Here is a 24,625-nt window from a genome sequence, read left to right as displayed (position 1 = left end):
GTATAAACTAGTCTGAAATCAAGTTACAAAGGAGGTTAGGTAGGCGAAGGCAGATTATGAGAAATCTTTGATAAAGGATGCAAAGTAAAACAGCAAAGAGTTCTTTACTTATGTAAACTCTAGAAGGAAAAGGATGAATCAGATTGGACCACTTAATATAGATGGGTTAACTATTGATGATCATGCTGAGGTAGCTAATAAAGTGAATGAGTATTTTGCATCTACGTTTACACATGAGGAGTTATTCAATGTGGGGAGTGCCAGAAGTTTATAAAACATTAACAGGGAGCTAAGTGATTGTGACACCTTTACTTGTGTCACCTTTTGTCACCTTGTGTCAAAAGGTGACACAAGTAACTATAGACCTGTTAGTTTAACTTGTGTTTCAGGGAAAATAATGGAATCACTGGTTAAAGAAGCATTGCAGGATCATCTAGACAAGACGGCAGTAAGAGTTTAAGACACAGCATGGGTTTGTCAAAGGGAGGTCTTGTCTGACCAATTTGATTGGATACTATGATCCTATGATTAAAGGAACTGAATGCCAAAAATAATTTTGATATCATATACTTGTATTTCATGAAAGCTTTTGATACTGTTGCACATGGAAGACTGCTGTACAAATTGGAGAGGTATGGCATCAAGGGTAAGCTGCTACAATCGATAAAGGGATGGTTGAGTGGAAGACAACAGAGAGTGGTAATCAATGGACACTGCTCTTCGTGGACAAATGTTATTAGTAGAGTTCCCCAGGGTTCGGTGTTGGGTCCATTGTTGTTTTGTATATTTATCAATGATATTGATGAAGGTATATCTGGTTGAATGTCCAAGTTTGCAGATGATACAAAGGTTGGCAGGGTTGTTAACGACAGTAATGACAGTGTGCTACTCCAACTGGATCTAGATAATTTTTTTGAAAATGGGCTGAGAAGTGGCAACTGAAGTATAACATTGACAAATGCAAAGTCCTGCATATGGGTAGCAATAACTGAAGAGAAACGTACCAACTGGGTGGTACTTACACTCAGGGAAGTGGAAAAGACCTGGGGGTAATTGTGGAGCCAAATATGAAGTTTGCTGAGCAGTGCAGACGGGCTCCCAGGGCAGGTCATGGAGTCTTGTCAATGATATACAGGGTGATTCACTACCAGTGCGACAAACTTGCAGGAGGTGTAGGGGGCACAAAGACGAATCGGAATCACATAACATTGCAGGGTCCGAAATGCCTTCGTCATGCAGTAGAGGACGATGAACGGGAGGTTGCGTGAACAGCGATCCCGCTGGAAGTCAGCATTTGCGAACCGTTTCTGTTGAAGAAACCAAGTAGCAGAAGTCCTCCGGAGTCGATAATCTGCAGGCTCCAATAATTGGATGCGTTGCAGATGGTATGAACTCATTTGGTTTGTTGACAGTATCCTCCATACAGCGGATTGGGAAATACCCAATCGTTGGCCTATCGCTCGAGTACTCGTACTCGGATTGCCTTCTGCAAGACATAGGACCTTCTCCTCATTGTTTGACGTCCTCGGCATTCACTCTCGATTCATGGTACCTCTCATGAAACAACGAGTCTCACGTAACCTTCTGTGCACCTCATCGTGCGAAAATCGCATGATGAGGAACACTCCTGTGCGGGAAATGTTCCTGGTACAAGTGCAGAGCGGTGCGTGCGCGTTACAGTCCGCAGCTCCATACGCGAGGTGCATGTTGGCCAGTTCAACGTTTGAATACTCGTCCATCCTACTGCCTCGGGAACCGGTTCGCAAATGCTGACTTCCAGCGGGATCGCTGTTCACGCAACCTCCCGTTCAACGTCCTCTACCACATGACAAAGGCATTTCGGACCCTGCAATGCTATGTGATTCCGATTCGTCTTTGTGCCCCCTACACCTCCTGCAAGTTTGTCGCACTGGTAGTGAATCAACCTGTATAGGAATTTTCCTAGCAGGGACAGGGAGGCAATAATCCCGTTATACTAGGCAATGGTCAGGCCCCACCTAGAGTACTGTGTACAGGTCTGGAGTCCTCAATTTAGGAAGGATGAAGAGTTGCTAGAATGAGTACAATGAAGGGCAACAAGATTAGTGAGGGGAACAAAGGGGTGCTCTCACCAAGGGAGGCTTAAATTCTGCAAATTGCAGCACCTGGAGAATAGGCACCTGTGGGGTGATCTGATTGAGGTGTATAAAACCTTGAATGGGTTGAGTAAGCTGAATGCTGATGGGATTCTTCGTCTTGTTTAGACTAAAAACCTGATGTGGCACAGTTTCGAATTGAGGAAAGATAGTTGTAGAATAGATGTGTGGAAATTTGCCTTTAGCCAGTGGGTAGTTGATTGGTGGAACAGGCTTCCATCTTTTGTTGTGGAAGCTAATAGCCTAAATAAATTTAAGTCTGAGCTGGACAGGTATTTGGAATGAATGGAGGGATGAAATGTGAGGGTTTTTTTTTGGCTGATGCTACATAAGCTTGCTTTCTTTCATTGTATTCCTCTGCTAATGCTAAAAGACTCTGTATGACGGCAGGTATCAATGATACCTCCAGAAATGGTTTCATGCTGTCCATAATGTCGTTACTCATCTTCAGGCAGTGCTTATCAATGAAGCCCACCACATTGAAGATTTACTATAATGAGGTGTTTTGTGGCGGTTCAGATCAGGCACCGCGTGGTGGACATATTTGGAAGTAGTTTTGGCATTCTTTCGGAAAAAACCACATAATTCTCTGCATTTCTGCACTAATCTTTTTAGTATACGTCAAAAATTCACTGAAATACCAATTCTTTAAATGTTTTCTGACTTTTGGATCGCCCTATACATAAAAAAAAAAATGATAAAGGAGCCCATTACTCTTAAAGCTTCTGAGTATATATTTTGTTTTTATCTCTTTTAGTACTTTTATCACTTTTATTATTTATGTTCAAATTTTATTTCTATCTTTCTTAGCTTTTATTCTTTATAAAGTTTCTGAATGTTGTACTTATTTTTAATAATTTTATTTTATATTTTCGCGATCATTGGTAGTTGCAATATTTGTTTCAATATGCACTTGAAATATCTGAGCAGCACCTGTGAAGCCCTGCTCACCCACATTTCATCTGATTACTCATTAAAAGCTCTAAAATTACTCATCAAACAGTGCATTATTTAGGATTAGAGATCATAACACTGGGCTATTTTTAAACCGCTGTTTCTTTCATTTAAAAATTCTCGGAAAACCGTAAAATAATGCCTTCAAAAGAAAAAAAATTCTATACTTAAGAAGGACGAGAAACTTGTCATTAAGCTTGTGCCAATAAAAAATGTGCAAAATTGTGTTTTTATGGTACCTGAAGCATCCTGCATTGATATTCTAACAATGTTTTATCAAACAAAAAGATAGGAAAGTCATAATCCCATTGTATAAGGCAATTGTAAGACCATATTTGGTATACATCAAAGATGGGCAGCTCAAATGGTGAGATTGGAATGGGACGACCATATATGAGGAAAGACTCATAGTATGTGGGCTACGGAGCTTGGCAACCAGGCATCTCATGGTGAACTGGTTGAGGTTTATAAGGCTCTGAGAGGGATTAGTAAAATGAATGATGGTGGAATTCTCACCATTGTAAAGAATTCCAGAAGTAGGGGGACATGAATTTAAATTACAAAAGGGGAAGAGCTAAAAGAAAATCTTCAACCTACATTGTTGAAGGTTTTCTTTTAGCCAACAAGTCATTGATTTCTGGTACAGGTTGCCTTCACAGGTAGCAGAGCCTGTCACTTTGAACAAATTCAAAGGTCAACTGGATAGTTACCTATGTCAAGAGGGAATTGGGGGGGGGTGGAAATAGGTATGTCACAGTTATGTCTGAGGCTTCTGTGGCAACTAGTATGAGCCTGATATACAGATGTGTTAGGTGTATGTGTACGTGACTAGAAACTCAAGTGTCTAAAGTAAGTAGGTTGAAAATTGCACCATCCGCACTCAAGTTTAAATGATGCCTATGCTGGTCAAGTAGGGAAGTCATGCTGATGAGAGGTCTTAATTTAATACATTAAAAGTTATATTGCAACTTCATTCTAATTTTGTGGAGAGTATATATTGTAATATAACTATTTCAAGCAATTTTTTTTCCCCTTGAAGTGAACCAAAATTTAATTTCTTTAATTCAAAATGTAGGCCTTTGCAGCAGACTGGATATAGTCCGAATAAAGATGATTCAAGCAGTTGGGATGAGGGTGGGCAATGTGCTTTTGAAAATTGCCAAAGGATGGGTGTTCTTGCAGCCTTTATTTCATTTGAACAGTTTATTGAGTAAGTGTCATATTTCTTTTAAATCAATTTTTGCTAATATTGGGAAATGCTTGCTGTTATTTTCAAAATAAAATATTTCATTTGTTTCTTTATAGCACTTCTATGCTTAAGAGTAACAGATTGAACTTCTTTTTTCTATTTCTGTGCCACAAGTTGAATTATAAATTCACTAACCAACTCTTTGAATTTGTAATACTTGGATATTTAGTCATTCCTTTGCTTTTGTAGGCTTAAAATTATTTTTTGTTAAAAGACTATTGTTATTAAAAATACAGTAAACCTTATGTTTACAGCAGAGCTGTATTGAGGGTGAGGCGAACGAGGCTCTTGCCTCAGATTAAAAGCTGAATGGGGTGCCAAAAGAAAGATTAAATAATTGCTAACATAGCCATGATTAATAGTATGGCACAATTTTTCATTCTTGCCTCAGGTACTAAAATGGCTCGGCACGGCCCTGGGTTAGAGAAGCATTGTTTACAGCCAGCTACAGTTTAATTTACTTTCACACCCTCAGTAATATGTCTAGGTGCTATAAAGCAGGAGTTAGGGGAAACTGTTTGTGCAAATACAAGCAGTGGTCAAAAAGTTTGCCTTTGGCCAGTGGGAGGTTGATTGCTGAAACAAGCTTCCATCTGTTGTGGAAGTTGAAAGCATAAATAAATTCGAGGAAGAAATAGACAAACATTTGTAGTTAATGGATGGCTGAAATGGGGAGGTTTTTTTTTTTGGCTAATGTTGTATAAGTGTGCTTTCTTGCCTCTACTGATGCTAATGTGTTATGTAAGAAACAGACGAAAAGTTTGAGCTGTTTGCTTTTATTTTTCTTATGTTTTCCTGGATTAAATTTACCTCCTCAGTTCAATAATGATTCAAATTCATCGCCCCACATAATTTAGAAAAAGGTTATGCAACTCATAGAAAATTTCCCTCAATCACATTCCCTAATTATGAATGTGAATGGATAAAACAAAAATGCAAATTGATAAAACATCCTTCACAACTATATACAATCCATATTTTCAAAGAATAAAAAATAATAGCCAAAATTGTAAATTTGAACTTACACTTCCTTCTGTATTTTTTTGAGTTTGAATTAAAAGAATCAATCAGTACATTAATAATAAAACTGCTCCTGTGATCAGATTGACTATCTAATGCTGAAACATTTTGATGAATATCTCTTGCACTGACATTTATTATTAATATTCTTTAGTTGAATATTCGGTGAGAATGTCTATCCTGCCCCTAGAATCTGGAAACATTCAATTGTTCTGGCCCTTCCAAAAACAATTCTAATCCTTAGTAGCTCTAATCCTCATGCATATTCTCTAATTGATTGTAATCCTAATCATTGCCAATTTCTCTTACCAGAACTTATGCAGCATCAGCCAAAAAAAAAAAAAAATTACAAAACAATTCCCTCTAAATATTTGTCCAGTTCCTCCTTAAATGTATTTAACCTATTAACTTCCACAATGACCGATGGAAGTTTGTTCCAGCAAATAACCACCCGCTGGCTAAAGACAAATTTCCGCACATCTATTCTACATCTGTCTTTCCTCAATTTGAATTTATGCCCCCTTAGATTCGTAATCTGAACAAGTGGAAGAATCCCATCAGAATTCAGCGTGCTCAACGCATTCAAGGCCTTATACACCTCAATCAGATGACCTCACAGGTGCCTAGTCTCCAGCTGCTGCAATTTGCAGAACTTAAGCCTCTTTTGGTAAGAGGATCCCTTCATTCCCCTCACCAATCTTGTTGCCCTTCTCTGTACATTCTCAAGCAAATCTACATCTTTCCTAAAATGAGGCCTCCAGACCTGTACGCAGTACTCAAGGCATGGCGTGACCATTGCCTTATACAGAGGGACAATCACCTCCTGTTCCCTGCTAGCATAATTCCTGTATATCATTGAAAAAAACCACATGACCTGCTGTGGCAGCCTGTCTGCATTGCTCAGAAAACTTCATATCTGACTGCACATTTACTCCCATGTCTTTTTCATTTTCTACCACCTTAAGTGTAGTACCACACAGTTGGTGCGTTTCTCTGGGATTACTTCTACCCATATGCAGTACTTTGCATTTGTCAATGTTAAACTTCAGTTGTCACTTCTTAGCCCATCTGCCCAAATTTTTTAGATCCTGTTACAGTAGCACACTGCCATTACTGTCATTAACAACCCTGCCAACCTTTGTATCATCTGCAAACTTCAACACTAAGCTTGATATACCTTCATCAATATCATTGATAAATATACAAAACAACAGTGGACCCAACACTGAACCCTATGGAACTCCACTAATAACATTAGTCCATGAAGAGAAGCATCCATTGATTACCACTCTCTGTCTTTTCCCACTCAACCATCCTTTTATTCATTGTAGCAACTTACCCTTAATACCATCCTCCGATTAAGACAATGCTGGTCATGTTTTGCGGCAGACGGGGTGTGACTCACAAGGAATTTGTAGCTGAATGGAGGTGGGGGGTAGACTGAGAGTCAATGCTGCCAGTCTATATACAGGTGCATATACAGGTCTATATGCACCTGTATATAGACTTCCTCAATGACAGATACAGGTGCATCAAAGACTTGAAGTATATTTCCCTGGGTGAGGCTAAAATTTCAAGAGAATGGCAGCTGGTTCTTGTTGCACTACTATGCCCCCACCCATTCTGCACTTGTGAAGACTTTTCTGACAGAACATGCCATTGTACAGCAGATTTCTTTGTTTCTTTTATTTCTTTATTATATTGAAGTTATTTTATTTTGACTATTGCGTGATACAATTGTTGCAAGATAGAGTTTACTTGGTGATAGAGTTAATTGTACTAAGTTAGCATTGGATTGGACCATTTGTCTTTTCTCTTCATCTGCTGTTATGACATCACAGCAGCACTAGTAAATATTAGTGCTTCTGTGATATATTTGTAACTAGTTATGCAATATATATTTTTATTTATTTGTTTTTTTATTGGGCATATTTTTTTTATATCAATAAAGAATTAATAAGATATATTGCAGTTTTTTTAATTATCTAAAGCCAAAATTAATTGAATACTAGTTAATTGTATAATTTCGGCTAATTTATTAGTAGAGTATTATTTACCATATTTATTTGACCTGTTTTTCCCTCAAATATTTGTTTCAGAAATTTTGATGAGATTGTCGGAATCTTTTGCTACTCTCTCACTTGTGATTTTGATGAAACAGAAGCTGATTTAAGTGTTGGGGAACATCGTTGCTCATCCTCATTTAATCAAGCTGAATTCAAAAATGTAAGTTGTCAGTAACAAATCATATAATTTTAATTTATTATTTTTTTTTATAACTTAGTCAGTTTCTGCTTACTTTAACTGATTTTAAGTTACTATACAAATGTACTTTGATATATTCTTCAGAATTTTGCACTATTTGCTTTAAATAATAACAAGCTTCATATCCCTCTGGTGGATGATGTTTTCAGTAAATGGTCGGATCCATAGTAGTAATAGAGGCATGTGATGCAAGAAGGCAAGCTTATGTAGCATCAGCCAGAAAAAAAAAAAACTGATTTCACTCATCCATTGCCTCTAAACATATGTTCAGTTCCACCTTGAATTTATTTAAGCTATCCTCAATGACAGATGGAAGTTTGTTCCTGCAATCAACTACCTACTGGATAAAGGAAGGCACATTTCCACACATCTATTCTATAACTGTCTTTCCTCAGTTTGAATTTATGCCACCTCAGGTTCTTAAACTGAGCATGAGAAAGAATCCCATCAGAATTGAGTCTGCTAAAACCACTCAAGGCTTTATAATCCTCAATCAGAACACTTCACAAGTGCCTGGTCTCCAGACACTGCAATTTGCAGAACTTAAGCCGTGCTTGGTAAGAGGACCCCTTCGTTCCCCTCACCAATCTTGTTGCCCTTCTCTGTACTTGCTCATTGCTCAAGCAACTCTACATCCTTTCTAAAATGAAGCCTCCAACATACTGTATGCAGTACTCAAGGTGTGCCTTATACAAAGGGTTAATCACCTCCTTTTCCCTACTAGCAAAGTTCTTGTACATCATAGACAAAATCCCATGATGTGCTCTGGCTGCCTGTCTGCAATGCTAAGAAAACTTCATATCTGACTGCACAGTTATACCCAGATATTTTTAATTTTCTACCAACCTGAGTGTATGTTTCTCTAGGGTTACTTCTACCCATATGCAGTACTTTGCATTTGTCAATGTTAAACTTCAGTTGCCACTTCTCAGCCCATCTACCCAACTTTTCAAGATAGTGTTGCAGTAGCACGCTGCCATTACTGTCATTAACAACTCTGTCAAACTTTGTACCATCTGCTTACTTGGATATTAAGCCTAATATACCTTCATCAATATCATTAATGAAAACAACAAAACAACAGTGGGCCCAACACCAAACCCTGGGGGACTCCACTAATAACATTAGTCCATGAAGAGCAGCATCCATTGATTACCACTCTCTATCTTCACCTACTGACTCACCCTTTTATGCGTTGTAGCAATTTGCCCCAAATACTGTACTGCTCCAATTTGTACAGTAATATAGTCTTCCATGCACAACAGTATCAAATTCCTGAAATCCAAGTATATGGTATCAAAATTATTTTTTGCATATAGTTTGTTTTTGTAACCACATCATAGTATCCAATTAAATTTGTCAGACACAACTTTTCTTTAACAAACCCATACTGTGGCTCAATTATTACTGCAGTCCTCTCTAGATGAGCTTGCATTGTTTCTTTTACCAGTGAACAGAATTTTAACTAACAGATCTGTAATTACTCGTGTCACCCTTTGATTCCCCTTTGTGAATTGGGAATACATTTTCCTCATCTCCAGCCCATGGGGGCTTCTCCTGCCAAGCATGCTCTCATAATTATGGTTAAGGGTTTTCTTAATTCCTTTGCCACCTCCTTTAATATAACTGAATAGATCCCATCCACCCCAGGTGTCTTTCTTATGTTTAACTTCAATAATTTCTCCTCCACTTTGTCTCTTTGTAGAGTTTCTTACAATTTATTCACTATATTTTCCACTTGGGATCAATGTCTACCAATCTTCTAATCTACTATTAGAAGATCTTAATGGGCGTAATACTCCGTGGATTAGTGAAGACACTAAAATAAGTGGGTAAAATAGAGCACATCCTCAAAAATAACCAGCCTCTCTCTCTCTCTCTCTCTCTCTCTCTCTCTCTCTCTCTCTCTCTCTCTCCCTCTCCCTCCCCCCCCCCATAAATGTGGGAACAACAGCTTTTCCCAAGTGCCTACTCATGTATTTACTGCCATTGATCTCATATCTGCTCCTCATTCTCTCCTTCCTTTGTTCAGAAGGGAGGTTGAAGAAAATTCCTATGACAGTGATTACTTCCTTATGATATCTCCTTTGAGAGAAAAAAGACCATGTCAACCACCAAAGATATATTTCAGTGGAAGTTTGATAATGCTGATTGAAATGTCTTCAGACACCTGGTACAGTTTGACATTACAAGAGTCAGCCAGGAATCCATCAGTACAAAAACATCTTCATGGTTTCCACCATTTCCAAAAACCTTGGTAAAATTCATAATGTACAGCAGCAAGAAAAGCTTAAAACAAGGCACATTGGGATGTTCCACTGATATCCTACCACAGAAAATTTAATATCCTTTGAAATTGCATGTGCAAAAGCATGTTATATCTGACATCAGAACCAAAGGGAATTTTGGATCCGTTTTACCTCTGCCATAACCCGTGCTGCTATCTAAAAATTAAATCAGTTAAGATTTAGAAAATGAAGGGAAAATATCCACCATGCCTTTCAGTGATATTGGAAAACAATGGATGTCCAATTACTCATCCAACTGCAGTTGCAAATACTCTAGGGGAAATATTTGCAAATATTTCTGCAGTAACATCATTCCACCTCCCTCAGAGTACTTGTTTCTAAAAGAGAAAGCAAAAAATGTTCATTAAACTTCTAAACTTCTCTTCAAAAGGGCTTGAACCATAAAACAAGTCCTATACACCGGAAGAGTTAAAGCAGCACTCATTCACTTATGAGCAAGCACTGTGAAGGCCACTGTGATAAACCACCTTTCAACACAATCTAAGAATCATCTTATTTTATTTAGGATATTTCTTGGCAAAGAATTTCTGGATTCCTGGAGGAAAGTAATCATTGTTGTCTTCCCAAGACCTGGAAAAGATCCTAAGAATCCAACTATTGTCCCGTGACTCTGAAAAGCTGTTTCTTCAAGGGTCCTGGGAAGAAAGCCTGCCTTATATGGTATTTGGAAAAAAAATTATTTTTGAATAAAAAGAAATGTCCCCCACTTTGGATCATTTAATCAGATTAAAACTTGCATTTGTAATGCGTTTATTAAATCCAAGCATCTGGTAGCTGTTTTCTTTGATATCAAAAAGGCATACAACACAGCCTGGTGATTTGGCATATTACGAGAGATCCATAACTATGGTCTTGGGATCACCTTCATATTTTTATTAAAAACTTACCATTTAATTGCCAGTATCGAGTCTGTCGATCCAGTCTCTCAAGTATTTTGTCAACGAGAGAGAGAGAGAGAGATTTCCACAAGGATCTGTACTAAGTGTCACTTTTTCTGCAATCAAAATGAATGCTATCACAGAACAACCTCTTCCAATAGTAAATAATGTGCCCTCGACAATTTTACAATATTTTTCAATTTATATGATATGATGGTTATGGAAAGGCAACTGCAGAAAGCCATTAATCATCTTATGTCACGGACATTGGCTAATGGTTCACAGTGTTCTCCCCAGAAAATTTTGCCAAACGGGCGGCATTATGAAGTAGCCGGGTGAGGAAGTGTAATACTTCGCAATATTATAAATTTTCTGTTATTTTTAAATGTGACTTAAGTGATCCAGAGCAAAAATTAATTGCATAATTTAACATTATATGCTCCTGTTGCATTGACCTCAATCGCATAGTATGTTTGAATTAATATTGATCGAGATCAGTGAGCAGTATGATACAGTACCACAAGAATCGCTGAAATTTCAGCCAGGTGGTCAGTTGAATTCACCGGACGGGGCACCCATTCAATGGGTCCTGGGGAGAACACTAGTTCAGATTTTCGTCACACAAGTAAACTGTTGTCGCAAACAGCATCTTCAACCTGATGCGAAATTAAGGCTTGGGATTAACATCATACCAGTGGTAGAAGAAGCTAAATTCCTAAATTCTTTTTCTACAACATATTCATCGACTAAGGACAAGGTGTGTGCTAGTGGGCTTAATATTCTTCAATTAAAAAAAAAAAAAAAAAAAAAGGTAAATTGCAGCCATTATCAACCCACTGCAGGATGGAAGCCTCCTCAACAATTCATGCTGAGGGAAATGGGACCATAATCTGCCATGCTGGTCCAGTGCGGGTTGGCAGATTGACCGTATTTAGGAGTCAGGGGCTTGAACCTCCGGTCTACTCAAAGAGCGTGTGCTAATATTCTTGAATACCTTTCATCAACTTTCTGGGGTGCAGGTCACTGTACCCTTCTTCATGTTGACTGAGCTCTTGTCCGTTCTAAATTTGATTGTGATTCTCAGGTTTATGTTCTGCAACAGATAGTGTACTTCATTGGATAGATCAAGGCCACCTGAATTGTCACTGAAGCATTTCTCACATCTAATGTCCAAAGCATTTATGTAGAAGCAAATGAACCATCTCTTTCTCTTTGATATAAGCAATTAGACTTACATTATGCTTTTAAATTGAAATCCCTGCCTAAAAAATCCACATTGGCATCAGTTTTCGAGTCATGATCAGAAAATCTGTATAACACCCCATGGACTGTAAACCGATCCTTTGGTATTGAAAATCCAAGGGCTGTTAAAGAACTAAATTATAGTAGACAATTTTGCCCAGTCACCAAGGAAACTCCTTCCATCCTCTGATCTCTCTCTTATCTCCCAAAGTGTTATAGTTTCGATTCTTTTCTAGCGTCATGAGTCTGCTGACAAGGCTAGTAGGGGCCAGACGTGTTCAAAGCTGCTAAGTGGATTTTTGTTATTTATTGATTTGAAATTATTGTTTTTCTAAAACTTTTGATTTAAATTTAGTAGTATAGCATTATTTTGTGATTTTCTGATTAATTTGGTTTATTTATTCTTTACTCGGCCTTGCAATTGCATAAAAGTATCGGTAAGGGTATTCACGTGTTACAAGTCGTAGCTCCGCTGAACGAGAAGTTTTTTAGCCATATTTAGGCGCTTGTTGAATATTTTTTACATCAAATTATTTTTTGTAAAGTAGCTTATAGACCTAGTAAGGATCGTTAGTTTATTCTAATTGAGACAGCGAGATTTGAAAGTTAATTAATACTTAAGTGTCCATAGATTTACCGTTCGTTACTTCCTGCCTTTGTCTTGTCATACGATCGTTATATACCGGACCTAGATAGTGTTAATATAGTATAGGTTATAATATTTTCAGTGATTGGTAAAATCTATCAAACTTGTTGAACTTCATTGGCATTTAAATTGTACTTTTAACTAAATATATATACCGACTTAGATTACAAACGTAACATAATTAATTAATACATAACTGATACGGAAGTTATATAAAGGGAACTCGGAGATAATTAATACTTGACACTAAAAAATATATATCCTGTTATAACTGTGTTGGGAGATAATTTAGGGTTATAAACTGAAATTGAAATTTTATTTAAATTAAAAGAAATCATGACTCAGACCAGAGCAGCAAAACAAAAGGCTCAAGCTAATGGAAGTGCTGCGGCTCAGAGGAGAACTGAGGGGGGCAGTAGCCTTCTGAATCACAGCCTTTTAAAATGCGCAGCTTGCATGATGTTTGTGGAGCATTCAGGTATGGGACACGATATTGCCATGGGGGATGTCTTTGTGTGTGCGCGATGCAAGGAGTGTATCGAAATCAGGCAACAACTCAGCGTTCTTATGGGCCTATATGAGAGCTTGAAGGACAGGGTGGATGCCCTCGAAGGAACTAAATTGAGGGGCCCATCAAGCTCTCAGCTGCCCACATAAACGCCAGAGCTTGCACTTGGTCATCGCGCAACACAGCGGCAACCCCCAAGGCAGAATGCGCTGGTCCCAAAGGAACTAGTAGTTGTTGGTGACTCTATTGTCAGGGAAATGGGAAACATGCTTTGTAAAAAGGATAGGTGGAACAGGACCAGGGTATGTCTGCCAGGGGCAAAGGTTGATGACGTTGTAGAGCAGATATCATCTTTTAAGGGCACAAAAGGTGATATAGTTGTATACGTTGGCACTAATGATATCAAGAGTAGGAGACCGGCAGAATTGCTTAACAAGTACAGGTCACTTTTGAAAAAAAGCCGTGAAATACAGTTGAATTTGAAAGTGTCTGCAATTCTGCCCAGACACGATAGGAGAGAGTATATGATATGAGTATATGAGAGCCTTGTCGATCAATTTGGCCCTGGAAAGATTGTGCAAGCCTCAAGGGGTAGAATTTTTTTCAGCCTGGACTGTACTTGTTAACAGGAGAGATTACTTCTACAGGGATGGGATACACTTAAATACAAAGGATTCAAGAATATTTGCTGATGCTACCGAGGCAGTGTTAAGTGGGTCGGAAAACTGCTAGATGGGGGGGGAGACAAAGACAAATAGATTAACAGTAGCCACTGGCAGAGGTGAAAGAGATTCTTGCACTGCTTCTATTGGAATGATCAGAAGCCTGAAAAACAAGATGCAGGATATTTCACAGACTGCTGGGAGTCATTGCGGTACAAGTAAACACATGGGTTGTGTTAGGGTAGCTAAGAATAGAAATAGGTGCATGTATACTTGCATGTACACCAATGCTAGGAGTTTAGTAAATAAATTTGATGAATTTCAGGTATTGCTCAAAACATCAAAGGCAGATATCAGAGACGTGGTGTCACACAGATATAAGGAATGCAGAACTGGAATTTGGGGAGTACAACGTCTACAGAAAGGATAGACTGGATAGGAAGGGAGGAGGGGTTATGCTATTAGTTAAGAAATACATAAAATCCAAGGAAGTGAAGCCAGTGGACATCGCTGGACAGTGCAGTGTCGAGTCAGTTTGGTGTAGGTCACTAAGTACAGGTCACTTTTGAAAAAAAGCCGTGAAATACAGTTGAATTTGAAAGTGTCTGCAATTCTGCCCAGACACGATAGGAGAGAGTATATGATATGAGTATATGAGAGCCTTGTCGATCAATTTGGCCCTGGAAAGATTGTGCAAGCCTCAAGGGGTAGAATTTTTTTCAGCCTGGACTGTACTTGTTAACAGGAGAGATTACTTCTACAGGGATGGGATACACTTAAATACAAAGGATTCAAGAATATTTGCTGATGCTACCGAGGCAGTGTTAAGTGGGTCGGAAAACTGCTAGATGGGGGGGAGACAAAGACAAATAGATTAACAGTAGCCACTGGCAGAGGTGAAAGAGATTCTTGCACTGCTTCTATTGGAATGATCAGAAGCCTGAAAAACAAGATGCAGGATATTTCACAGACTGCTGGGAGTCATTGCGGTACAAGTAAACACATGGGTTGTGTTAGGGTAGCTAAGAATAGAAATAGGTGCATGTATACTTGCATGTACACCAATGCTAGGAGTTTAGTAAATAAATTTGATGAATTTCAGGTATTGCTCAAAACATCAAAAGCAGATATTGTTGGGATATCAGAGACGTGGTGTCACACAGATATAAGGAATGCAGAACTGGAATTTGGGGAGTACAACGTCTACAGAAAGGATAGACTGGATAGGAAGGGAGGAGGGGTTATGCTATTAGTTAAGAAATACATAAAATCCAAGGAAGTGAAGCCAGTGGACATCGCTGGACAGTGCAGTGTCGAGTCAGTTTGGTGTGACATAAGCATTGGGAGATCAAAATTGACAGTAGGAGTGTGCTATAGGCCTAATGACTCTGATGAGTATAATAAGAAACTGTCCGGGGAAATAGAGTGGGCCAGTAAATCAGTGAGTCTTATAATGGGAGATTTTAATTTCCCAGATATTGACTGGAATTTGGGGGCTGGTCACTCACACACTAGCAAGGCTTTTGTGGATTTATTGGATGATTGTTTTCTACATCAGCATGTTCGGGAGGCAACTAGAGGGAGGAATACTCTTGATTTGATTATCAGCAGTGATTCTTCATGCATTAAGAATCTGCAGGTAAATGAACCACTAGGGGGCAGTGATCACAGTGTGCTGAAGTGGGATTTACTCAAAGAGGTAACTACCATTAGGGGTAAAGGGAAGGGTTATTGCTTTCATAAAGGCGACTACGATGGACTGAGACAGTATTTAAATTCTATACAGTGGGACCAACTGGTGATGTTACCAACAGCAAACTAAAAATGGGAAGCTTGAAAGAACTTATCTTGGAAGCTACTTGGAAGTAGCTTCCAAGATACCAACTAAGAAATATTGATCAAGGTTTAGGCCTAAATGGATATCAGATGAATTAATGAGGCATATGGCAGAGAAGAAACATGCATGGGATACATACAAATTAACACATGACACAGAAGCCTATGATAGATACAAGTTGATCTGTAACCAAGTTACAAAGGAGGTTAGTCAGGCGAAGGCAGATTACGAGAAATCTTTGGCAAGGGATGCAAAGAAAAACAGCAAAGAGTTCTTTACTTATGTAAACTCTAGAAGGAGGGGATGAATCAGATTGGTCCACTTGATATCGATGGGTCAACTGTTGATGATCCTGCTCAGGTAGCTAACAAATTAAATGAATATTTTGCATCAACCTTCACACATGAATAGTTATTTAGCGAGGGGAATGCCAGAGGTGTATTCAACTCTAGCAGTAAGCTAGAGAATCTTGTAATAACTGAGAGTAAAGTGGAGGAGAAATTGTTGAAGATACACACAAGAAAGGCACCCGGGGTGGATGGGATCTATCCAGTTATATTAAAGGAGGCAGGAGAGGAAGTAAGCAAACCCTTAGCCATAATTATGAGAGCTTCCTTGGACTCAGGGGAGGTACCCACAGACTGGAGAAGTGCAAATGTGACCCCAATTCACAAAGGAGGATCAAAGGCTGACACAAGTAATTATAGACCTGTGAGTTTAACTTCTGTTCCAAAATTAATGGAGGCACTAGTTAAAGAAGCACTGCAGGATCATATAGACAAGACTTCAGTTATAGCTCGGACACAGCATGGTTTTGTTAAGGGGAAGTCTTGCCTGACCAATTTGATTGGATACTATGATGCAGTCACAAAGGAACTGGATGCAGGGAATAACTTTGATATTATATACTTGGATCTTAGAAAGGCTTTTGATACTGTTGCACATGGAAGACTGCTGCACAAATTGGAGCAGTGTGACATTAGAGGCAAATTGCTGCTTTCGATAAAGGGGTGGCTGAGGGGGGAGAAGACAGAGAGTGGTAATCAATGGACACTGCTCGTCGTGGACTAATGTTATTAGTGGAGTCCCTCAGGGCTCAGTGTTGGGTCCATTATTGTTTTCTGTATTTATAAATGATATTGATGATGGTATATCAAGCTTAATGTCGAAGTTTGCAGACGATACAAAGGTAGGCAGGGTTGTCAAGGATACTACTGACACTATGCTGCTGCAACAGGATCTGGAAAGGTTGAGCAGATGGGCTGAGAGGTGGCAAATGAAGTTTAACATTGACAAATGTAAAGTACTACACATGGGAAACAGCAACCCCAGAGCAACGTATCAACTCTGTGGTACTACACTGACAGTGGTAGAGAATGAAAGGGACCTGGGGGTGGTTGTGCAGGCAGATATGAAGTTCTCTGAGCAGTGCATATGGGCTGCAAGAGTAGCTCATGGTGTATTGTCAATGATATACAGGAATTTTTCTAGCAGGGATAAGGAGGTGATTATTCCCTTGTATAAGGCAATGGTCAGGCCACACCTATAGTACTGTATACAGGTGTGGAGGCCTCATTTCAAGAAGGAGGCAGAGATGCTGGAACTAGTACAGAGAAGGGCAACAAGATTAGTGAATGGAACAAAGGGGTGCTCTTACGAAGAAAGGCTTAAGTTTTGCAAATTACAGTGTCTGTAGACTAGGCACCGGCGAGGTGATCTGATAGAGGTGTACAAAGCCTTGAATGGTTTGAGCATGCTCAATGCTGATGGGATTCTTCCTCTTGCTCAGAATAATCACCTGAGAGGGCATAAATTCAAATTGAGGAAAGACAGATGTAGGATAGATGTGCGGAAATGTGCCTTTAGCCAGCGGGTGGTTGGTAGGTGGAACAACTTCCATCCCTTGTCAAGGATACTACTGACACTATGCTGCTGCAACAGGATCTGGAAAGGTTGAGCAGATGGGCTGAGAGGTGGCAAATGAAGTTTAACATTGACAAATGTAAAGTACTACACATGGGAAACAGCAACCCCAGAGCAACGTATCAACTTTGTGGTACTACACTGACAGTGGTAGAGAATGAAAGGGACCTGGGGGTGGTTGTGCAGGCAGATATGAAGTTCTCTGAGCAGTGCATATGGGCTGCAAGAGTAGCTCATGGTGTATTGTCAATGATATATAGGAATTTTTCTAGCAGGGATAAGGAGGTGATTATTCCCTTGTATAAGGCAATGGTCAGGCCACACCTATAGTACTGTATACAGGTGTGGAGGCCTCATTTCAAGAAGGAGGCAGAGATGCTGGAACTAGTACAGAGAAGGGCAACAAGATTAGTGAATGGAACAAAGGGGTGCTCTTACGAAGAAAGGCTTAAGTTTTGCAAATTACAGTGTCTGTAGACTAGGCACCGGCGAGGTGATCTGATAGAGGTGTACAAAGCCTTGAATGGTTTGAGCATGCTCAATGCTGATGGGATTCTTCCTCTTGCTCAGAATAATCACCTGAGAGGGCATAAATTCAAATTGAGGAAAGACAGATGTAGGATAGATGTGCGGAAATGTGCCTTTAGCCAGCGGGTGGTTGGTAGGTGGAACAACTTCCATCCCTTGTCGTGGAAGTTGATAGCCTAAATAAGTTTAAGGCTCGGCTGGACAGGTATTTCGAATGAACAGAGGGGGTGAAGTGGAAGTGGTTATTTTTTATTTATTTATTTTACTTTAATTTTTTTGGCTGATGCTGCATAAGCTTGCTTTCTTGCATCAAATGCCTATGCTAATGCTAATGCTAAAACTGTTAGATGGACAAGTTAGCCCTAGTAATTTCAAATAATTAAGTGAGTAGCATCCTTTTTTTTTTTATTCACAGGTTTTGATTACAGTTGGCATGCAGTTTAGTATTTTCATTATACTGTATTTTATTCTAAAATTTGAAAATATATGGTATATTTAATTCCTTACTCTAAATAAATGATTTAACTATTTTTAAACAGTGATTTTAAGCACTGAATTTTTTCAATGTTTTAAAGGAATTAGTGTTAAAAAAAAATCAACTTTGTTTGCATTATTCCCAATGTTACACTTTCCTGCAATTTGTAGGAAAATGTTAAATTCCTATAGTTTAAGTTTAAATAGGCCCCATAAAAATAAAGATTTTATTTCTTGTCCATTTTAATACATTTTTTTCTAACCCTTACATGCATGAGTTTCCAGACACTTTAAAGCCACCTGGAATAGGTTTTTCAAGGAAGTTTTGTTAAAACTGTAAATCTATACATTAGTGTAAGATCATTGTCAAAAATAAAATCAAAATTTCATTAAAATAATTGTAAAAAAAAATTAATAAAGAAATAAAAACTTCATTCCTTTTAGGGGAAGGGGGTTCATAGCCATTCATAGCTGCACACCATCTTGAATAATGTGGAAAGGTTATGCAATTTTGCAAAACAATTGTGAATATGAAACAGCTACTGTTACTTGTAAACTCAAATAATATTATTTAATATCATCAGTTAACTGATGGTAGTATGTCCCTCTAAAGTTTTATAAGAATCAAATCTATACTACAGTTGTAAAACTACATTGATCATAATAATTATGTATATACTCAGACTTATTCCACAGAGTCCCCACACACAATCGTCTATGTATATAATTATGGTTCTGAGTGAAAGAATGTCCTATGGTAGTTATAGTAATGTCGTACTTAAACATTCAGCATTAGTTTTGCCTACAAATGTTGAATCGTATACTGAAATCTGACAGGTAATAAAACAGCAGTAGAAGATTAGAAAGTGTAAATTAGAAATTAGTAAATTAGTAAATGTAAGAATTTGATGTGCATTTAAATTGTTAAGCAATGATATTATTCTTAATAAAAGTGATTGTAAATTAATTGTGAAATAATACTAGGTTGCATTATCTTCTGACTGATATTTATAATTTAAGTAATTTATAAATGATAAAATAAAAATAAATTAAAATAGTAATATGTATTTATTTTGTTCTTTCAAAAATGATTTCAAAGTACTAATTAAACATAAATTTATGTATACTGCCAAGTTGTTATTAATATTATATACTTTTTATATATATAATTTCTTAAAAGGTAGAACCAATGCATATCTTAAATGTGGCAATTCTCATGGAGCTTCCTGAGGATGATGAAACGTACAGCATAAAGTTGAATAGCTTCTGTGCAGAAAAGGTACTTTTTATTTATTTATTATTATTATTATTATCATTTGGTGAGCTAGAACCAGGGTATGTTTGCCGGGAACAACAATTAATTGTGTCATCAACAAATTGTCAGATTGTGGGGACTAATGATATTAAGCACAGACACTATCTGATGATTTGTTAGACAAATATAAGGCCATGCTTAAAATGTCACAAGTTAGGTCAGAATGTCTGTGTCTGCAATTCTGCCCAGACACGATAGGAGGGATTATATATGCTTGAAAGCTTTGTGGATTAACTCAACACTTGAAGGACTCAGTAAGGCTTTTGGGAGGAAATTTTTATCAGCTAGGCCTGCACTTGTAGATAGAAGGAATCTGTGTGTAGAGATGGGATAAATAGATGGGTGGTGCAAGAGATTTGCCAGTGTCATTGAGGATACCTTTAAGGTTCAGGGAAACAGCAAGCTTGGGGGAACAAGGTAAAATAGATACACATTTATCTGATAATATTGGTCAAAGTAATGCCTGCAGATACCTCGAGTTCTTATTTGTTACCACAGCAGATCATATTAGCAAGATGTTCTGAAGGCAGAAACGTGTCAAATGAGCTGGTAGCTAATGCCAAGGAAACAAGCTTAAATACATTCAATGGGTGTGTCAGGGCATTGAAGTATACAAGAACACTAAGTCTTAATTGTCTATAAGTAATGTCATAAATAAAATCAGTGAATTCGAACTGCTGATTAGGACAAGTAACGGTGACATAATAGGGCTTATGGGAAACATGATGCCACCCAGAAATAGGGAATGATGAGTTTCAGTATAATATGTACAATATATTATGGAAGAATAGGGTAGATAGAAAAGGGGGGGGTCATTCTTCTTATCAAAAGCTTTCCCTGATTTAGACATTTCGCACACTAGTAGAGAAACTGTATGGTGTGAGAAACATAAAGGCAAAGGAATGGGTTATAATTTCAGGAAAGGATATTACGACGGCTTAAGGTGCAACATGTCCTCTATTAACTGGATAGATATCTAACAGTGATCTAATACAATTGAATTATGGTATATCTTTAAAAAATTAATCACAGAAGCCTTGAATGCATGAATACTGTTAAAAAATTCTCCATGAGTGATGGTCAGAAAAGTGGTAGCTATGCTTTAATTCAGTAAAATGCAATGTCTTACACATGAGGAACAGCAACCCAAAAAGAACTTATACACTTGGTGGAGTTGAACTAAAGTCAGTAGTGTAAGAAAGGGACTTGGGTGTTATGATATGGTCAGGCATTGTAGACAGGTTGCAAGGAAGCCCCATAATAATTTGTCAAATTATTTGACAAATAATTTGTCAAACCTTTGCCGGTAGAGATAAGAATGTCGTAATCCAATTATATCAAGTATGGAGACAGCACCTAAAAATAAACATTGAGCTTCTTGAAAGGGCCAGAGATGGGTAATTCTCCTGTTGAGATCAGCAAAAGGGTGATCATATGATTTATTTTTGTTATTTGGTTTTTTTTTTTAAGAGCAGTAGCAACTAATGCAATATTGCTCTGGGATATGCGGTGGTCATTTCCTGACCTTTCCGCATCCTCCGTGTTTGGTGGTGATGGGCTCGAACCCCGGTCTAATCCAGAAGCGTGTACTACGCACTGTTGCTCCTGCCCACCTGGCTATGGAGGCGCCTTGGTGATCATATGAGGAAAGGTTTCAAATATGTGGGTGCGCAGCTTGAAAACTAGGCACCTTAGAGAAGACTTGATTGAGGTGCTTAAGGATCTGAGAGACAAAAGTAAAATGAGTGAGGATGAAATTTTCATGGTTATAAATGAATAAACTAAGGGCCATAAATTCAAGTTGGGGGGAGGGGAAGATTTTTGACTGGATTGCAGGAAGTTATAAACAAGCGAGTTATAAACAACTGGAATATATTACCTATATGGGTGGTAGAGGCTGACAGTTTGGGGAAATTCAAAGGTCAGCTGTATAGTTACCTAGGGTAGGAAGAAAATGCATAGGTTGTCCATCACTTTTTTTTATTATTTATTATTTATTTAATTTTATTGTTATTATTTTGTTATTTTTTTCTGACTGGTGCAGGATAAGCCTTAGGCTTTCTTGCAAAATATGGCCGTTACTAATACTAATCATATGCATAATAAAAGTACACTTTTATACACTTTTGTGTAGCCAAACATTTAGAGAAGAATATGCAAAAATATCATATCATGACAAAAATCACCAGCATTCATTAATCTAAGATATTGAGAAGTTATCACAATGAATTCTCCATTGCTACATCTAAGACTTTTACAAAGAGAAGTATAATGTTACTTATTTATGATGTGATGCCACTCTCTTCTACTCTCCCGTTGTTTTCACAACTGTTGTCAGATCATTATTTGTAGAGCCTGGCAACCAGGTTTTTATCTAACTAACAATGATGAGAAATGCCAAAAAGATCTACAAAATGAAAAATTATAATTTTGAGTACTAAATCCCATTAGGCTGCATACATAATGAAGTTGAACTTGCCATGTATTAAGACTCCTGCCTTAATTGAATAGCCATGTTCTAGTTTGTCCATATTGAAAGTATAGCTTTCTTATGCATACAGTCCTTGTAGATCTTGTAAATTGATGTTCTTTCCCTTATGTGTGTTGTATAAGAAGGAGGAAGGATGCCATCAGCATTTAGTATAAAGCCTTAAATGCTTTGGTGAGGTCTCCATGCAGTGCCTAGTTTTTAGGTTCGAAACTTTCAGAACTGAAGTCTTTCTTGCTAAGGGAACCTTTTCTGACCTCTACTGATGTTTTTGCTCTTTCCTGTACCCATACCAACAGATTCACATCCTTAGTAAAATGAGGACAGTAATTCTAGACCTGTCCGCAGTAATCAAGGTACATCCTAACCAATCCCATATGCAATGCGATTATCATCTCCTTGTTCCTGCTGGCATAATTCTTTTATGTCATTGAGGGGATTCAATAAGCTGTCCTAGCAGCCTGGCCAGAAAACTTTAAATTGGACTGAAAAATGTTATAACTCAATTGCCACTTGCCTCAGCCTGTGCTCAGATTTTCTAAGTATGTTGTAATAGTATAACATGATTCCTATCACTAACCACAATCTCAACTGTTGTATCATCTGCAAACTTAGACCTTAATTTTTATGACTTCCACAATGTCATTTATAAAAATTGAAAACAGTATGTAGCCCATCAATGAACCTTCAGTGATTATGCCAATAACATTAGTTTAAGTAGAGCAGTGTCCATTGATAATCACCTTCTGTTTTCTGCCACTAAACCAGCTCTCTATCCATAGCATTATCATGCCTTTAATGCCAATATGTTGAACAGTCTTTTTGAAGTGAAGTGTTAAAAGCTTTACTGAAATCTAAGCATATAAGATGTAAAAATTATTATTTTTTGTATCCAGTTCTTTGTTACTGCATCATAATAGTTAATCAGATTGGTCAGAAGAGATGTCTCCTTAATAAATCCATGCTTTCCAAGAATGCATAACTGCATTCTTGTCAGGATGATCCTGTAATATTTAATGACCGGAACGAACTCAGTGAGAACTATGTAGAAAAAGGTGTTCAGAATTTCATGGATTTTCCTGTATCTTAGTAAATAGTCTATTCTGGTAGTCATCACTCTGGGGACAGAGGTGCATGACATGTTCCCACTTTACTTTGTCGCCACAGGTGCAGAATGGGTTTTTTTCAATTCTGAGCATGGTTAATTTAGGTTTAAACAGACCATACCCTGTGAGGTGTCCTGGAGATTACCAGGGAGGAGACTTTGAGTACAATCATGATACGGTTGGAATAAATTTCTTGGTTACAGCACCTTTTGTTGTTGAATCCCATATTTCACATAGCTTGCTTGCTGTCCAACTACTTCCCTTTTCTTGTTTTGCATTATTTGCTGTGTCAAGCTGAAAACCAGTGATGGTTTTCAGCATCGCTGGTTTACAAGATGGGTAACTCGACCTTTGAATTTCTCCACTAATCTGTAACTCGCTGGCTAAAATAAAACTTCCTACAATCCAGTCTAAACATTCTCCCCCCCAATAACTTGCATTTATGGCCCCTAATTCTATAATCATGAAAATTTTGTCCTCATTCATTTTACTTTTGCCTCTCAGAGTCTTAAACACCTCAATCAAGTCTCCTCTAAGGCTCCTAGTTTCTAAGCTGTGCATCCCACATAGTCTAAGTTTTTCCTCATATGGACGCATTTTGCCAATCTTATCAGTCAAATTACCCATCTTTGGACCCTTTCAAGAAGCTTGATGTCTTTTTTTTAGGTGCGGTCTCCATACTTGAATACAGTACAGGCAGTCTCGCTTTGCACGGTTCCGATATGCATGAATTTCAGTTACCACGGTTAAGAGAAATAACACCAGTCCCCCAACAACACGGTTATCCATGTCCTGGAAAAGATTTTGCTGCTCAGGCAAATTTCAAGTTTTTGTTAAATATTTAGCCATTTTATTGATTAATTGTCATATTAATTTATTGTCAAGAAGTAGTTTATAGTCTTAGTTGTTCTCCTTAGTTTATTTTGAATTTAGATAGAGATTTTTTTTAGGTACTACAGATACTAAATGCTAATTTAGTATCTGTAGAACCTTGTACTGTTTGAAACTTGCCACCATAGTTGTAGTATATTAGATCAATACAGAATAGCATAATGTCTATCTCGAACTTGATAGTAAGTTATAACA

The 24,625-nt window shown here is 37.9% G+C and overlaps 1 protein-coding gene across 2 annotated transcripts in view; it reads left to right on the top strand.

The window, feature by feature from the left end:
• ACC (acetyl-CoA carboxylase) overlaps positions 1–24,625 on the top strand; it is a 1,497,654-nt gene that overhangs the window by 696,079 nt on the left and 776,950 nt on the right. For both annotated transcript variants that reach the window (XM_090383551.1, XM_090383552.1), the window contains 3 exons: positions 4,165–4,299; positions 7,458–7,584; positions 19,811–19,909. In XM_090383551.1, coding sequence (XP_090239677.1) covers positions 4,165–4,299; positions 7,458–7,584; positions 19,811–19,909 — 361 coding nt within the window. The remainder of the gene's footprint in view (positions 1–4,164; positions 4,300–7,457; positions 7,585–19,810; positions 19,910–24,625) is intronic.

This window comes from Mastigoproctus giganteus, chromosome 10 (assembly GCF_048544385.1).
Source record: "Mastigoproctus giganteus isolate SK-2022 chromosome 10, ASM4854438v1, whole genome shotgun sequence".
NCBI lineage: Eukaryota > Metazoa > Arthropoda > Arachnida > Uropygi > Thelyphonidae > Mastigoproctus > Mastigoproctus giganteus.
This window is presented reverse-complemented; position numbering and strand designations above follow the sequence as displayed.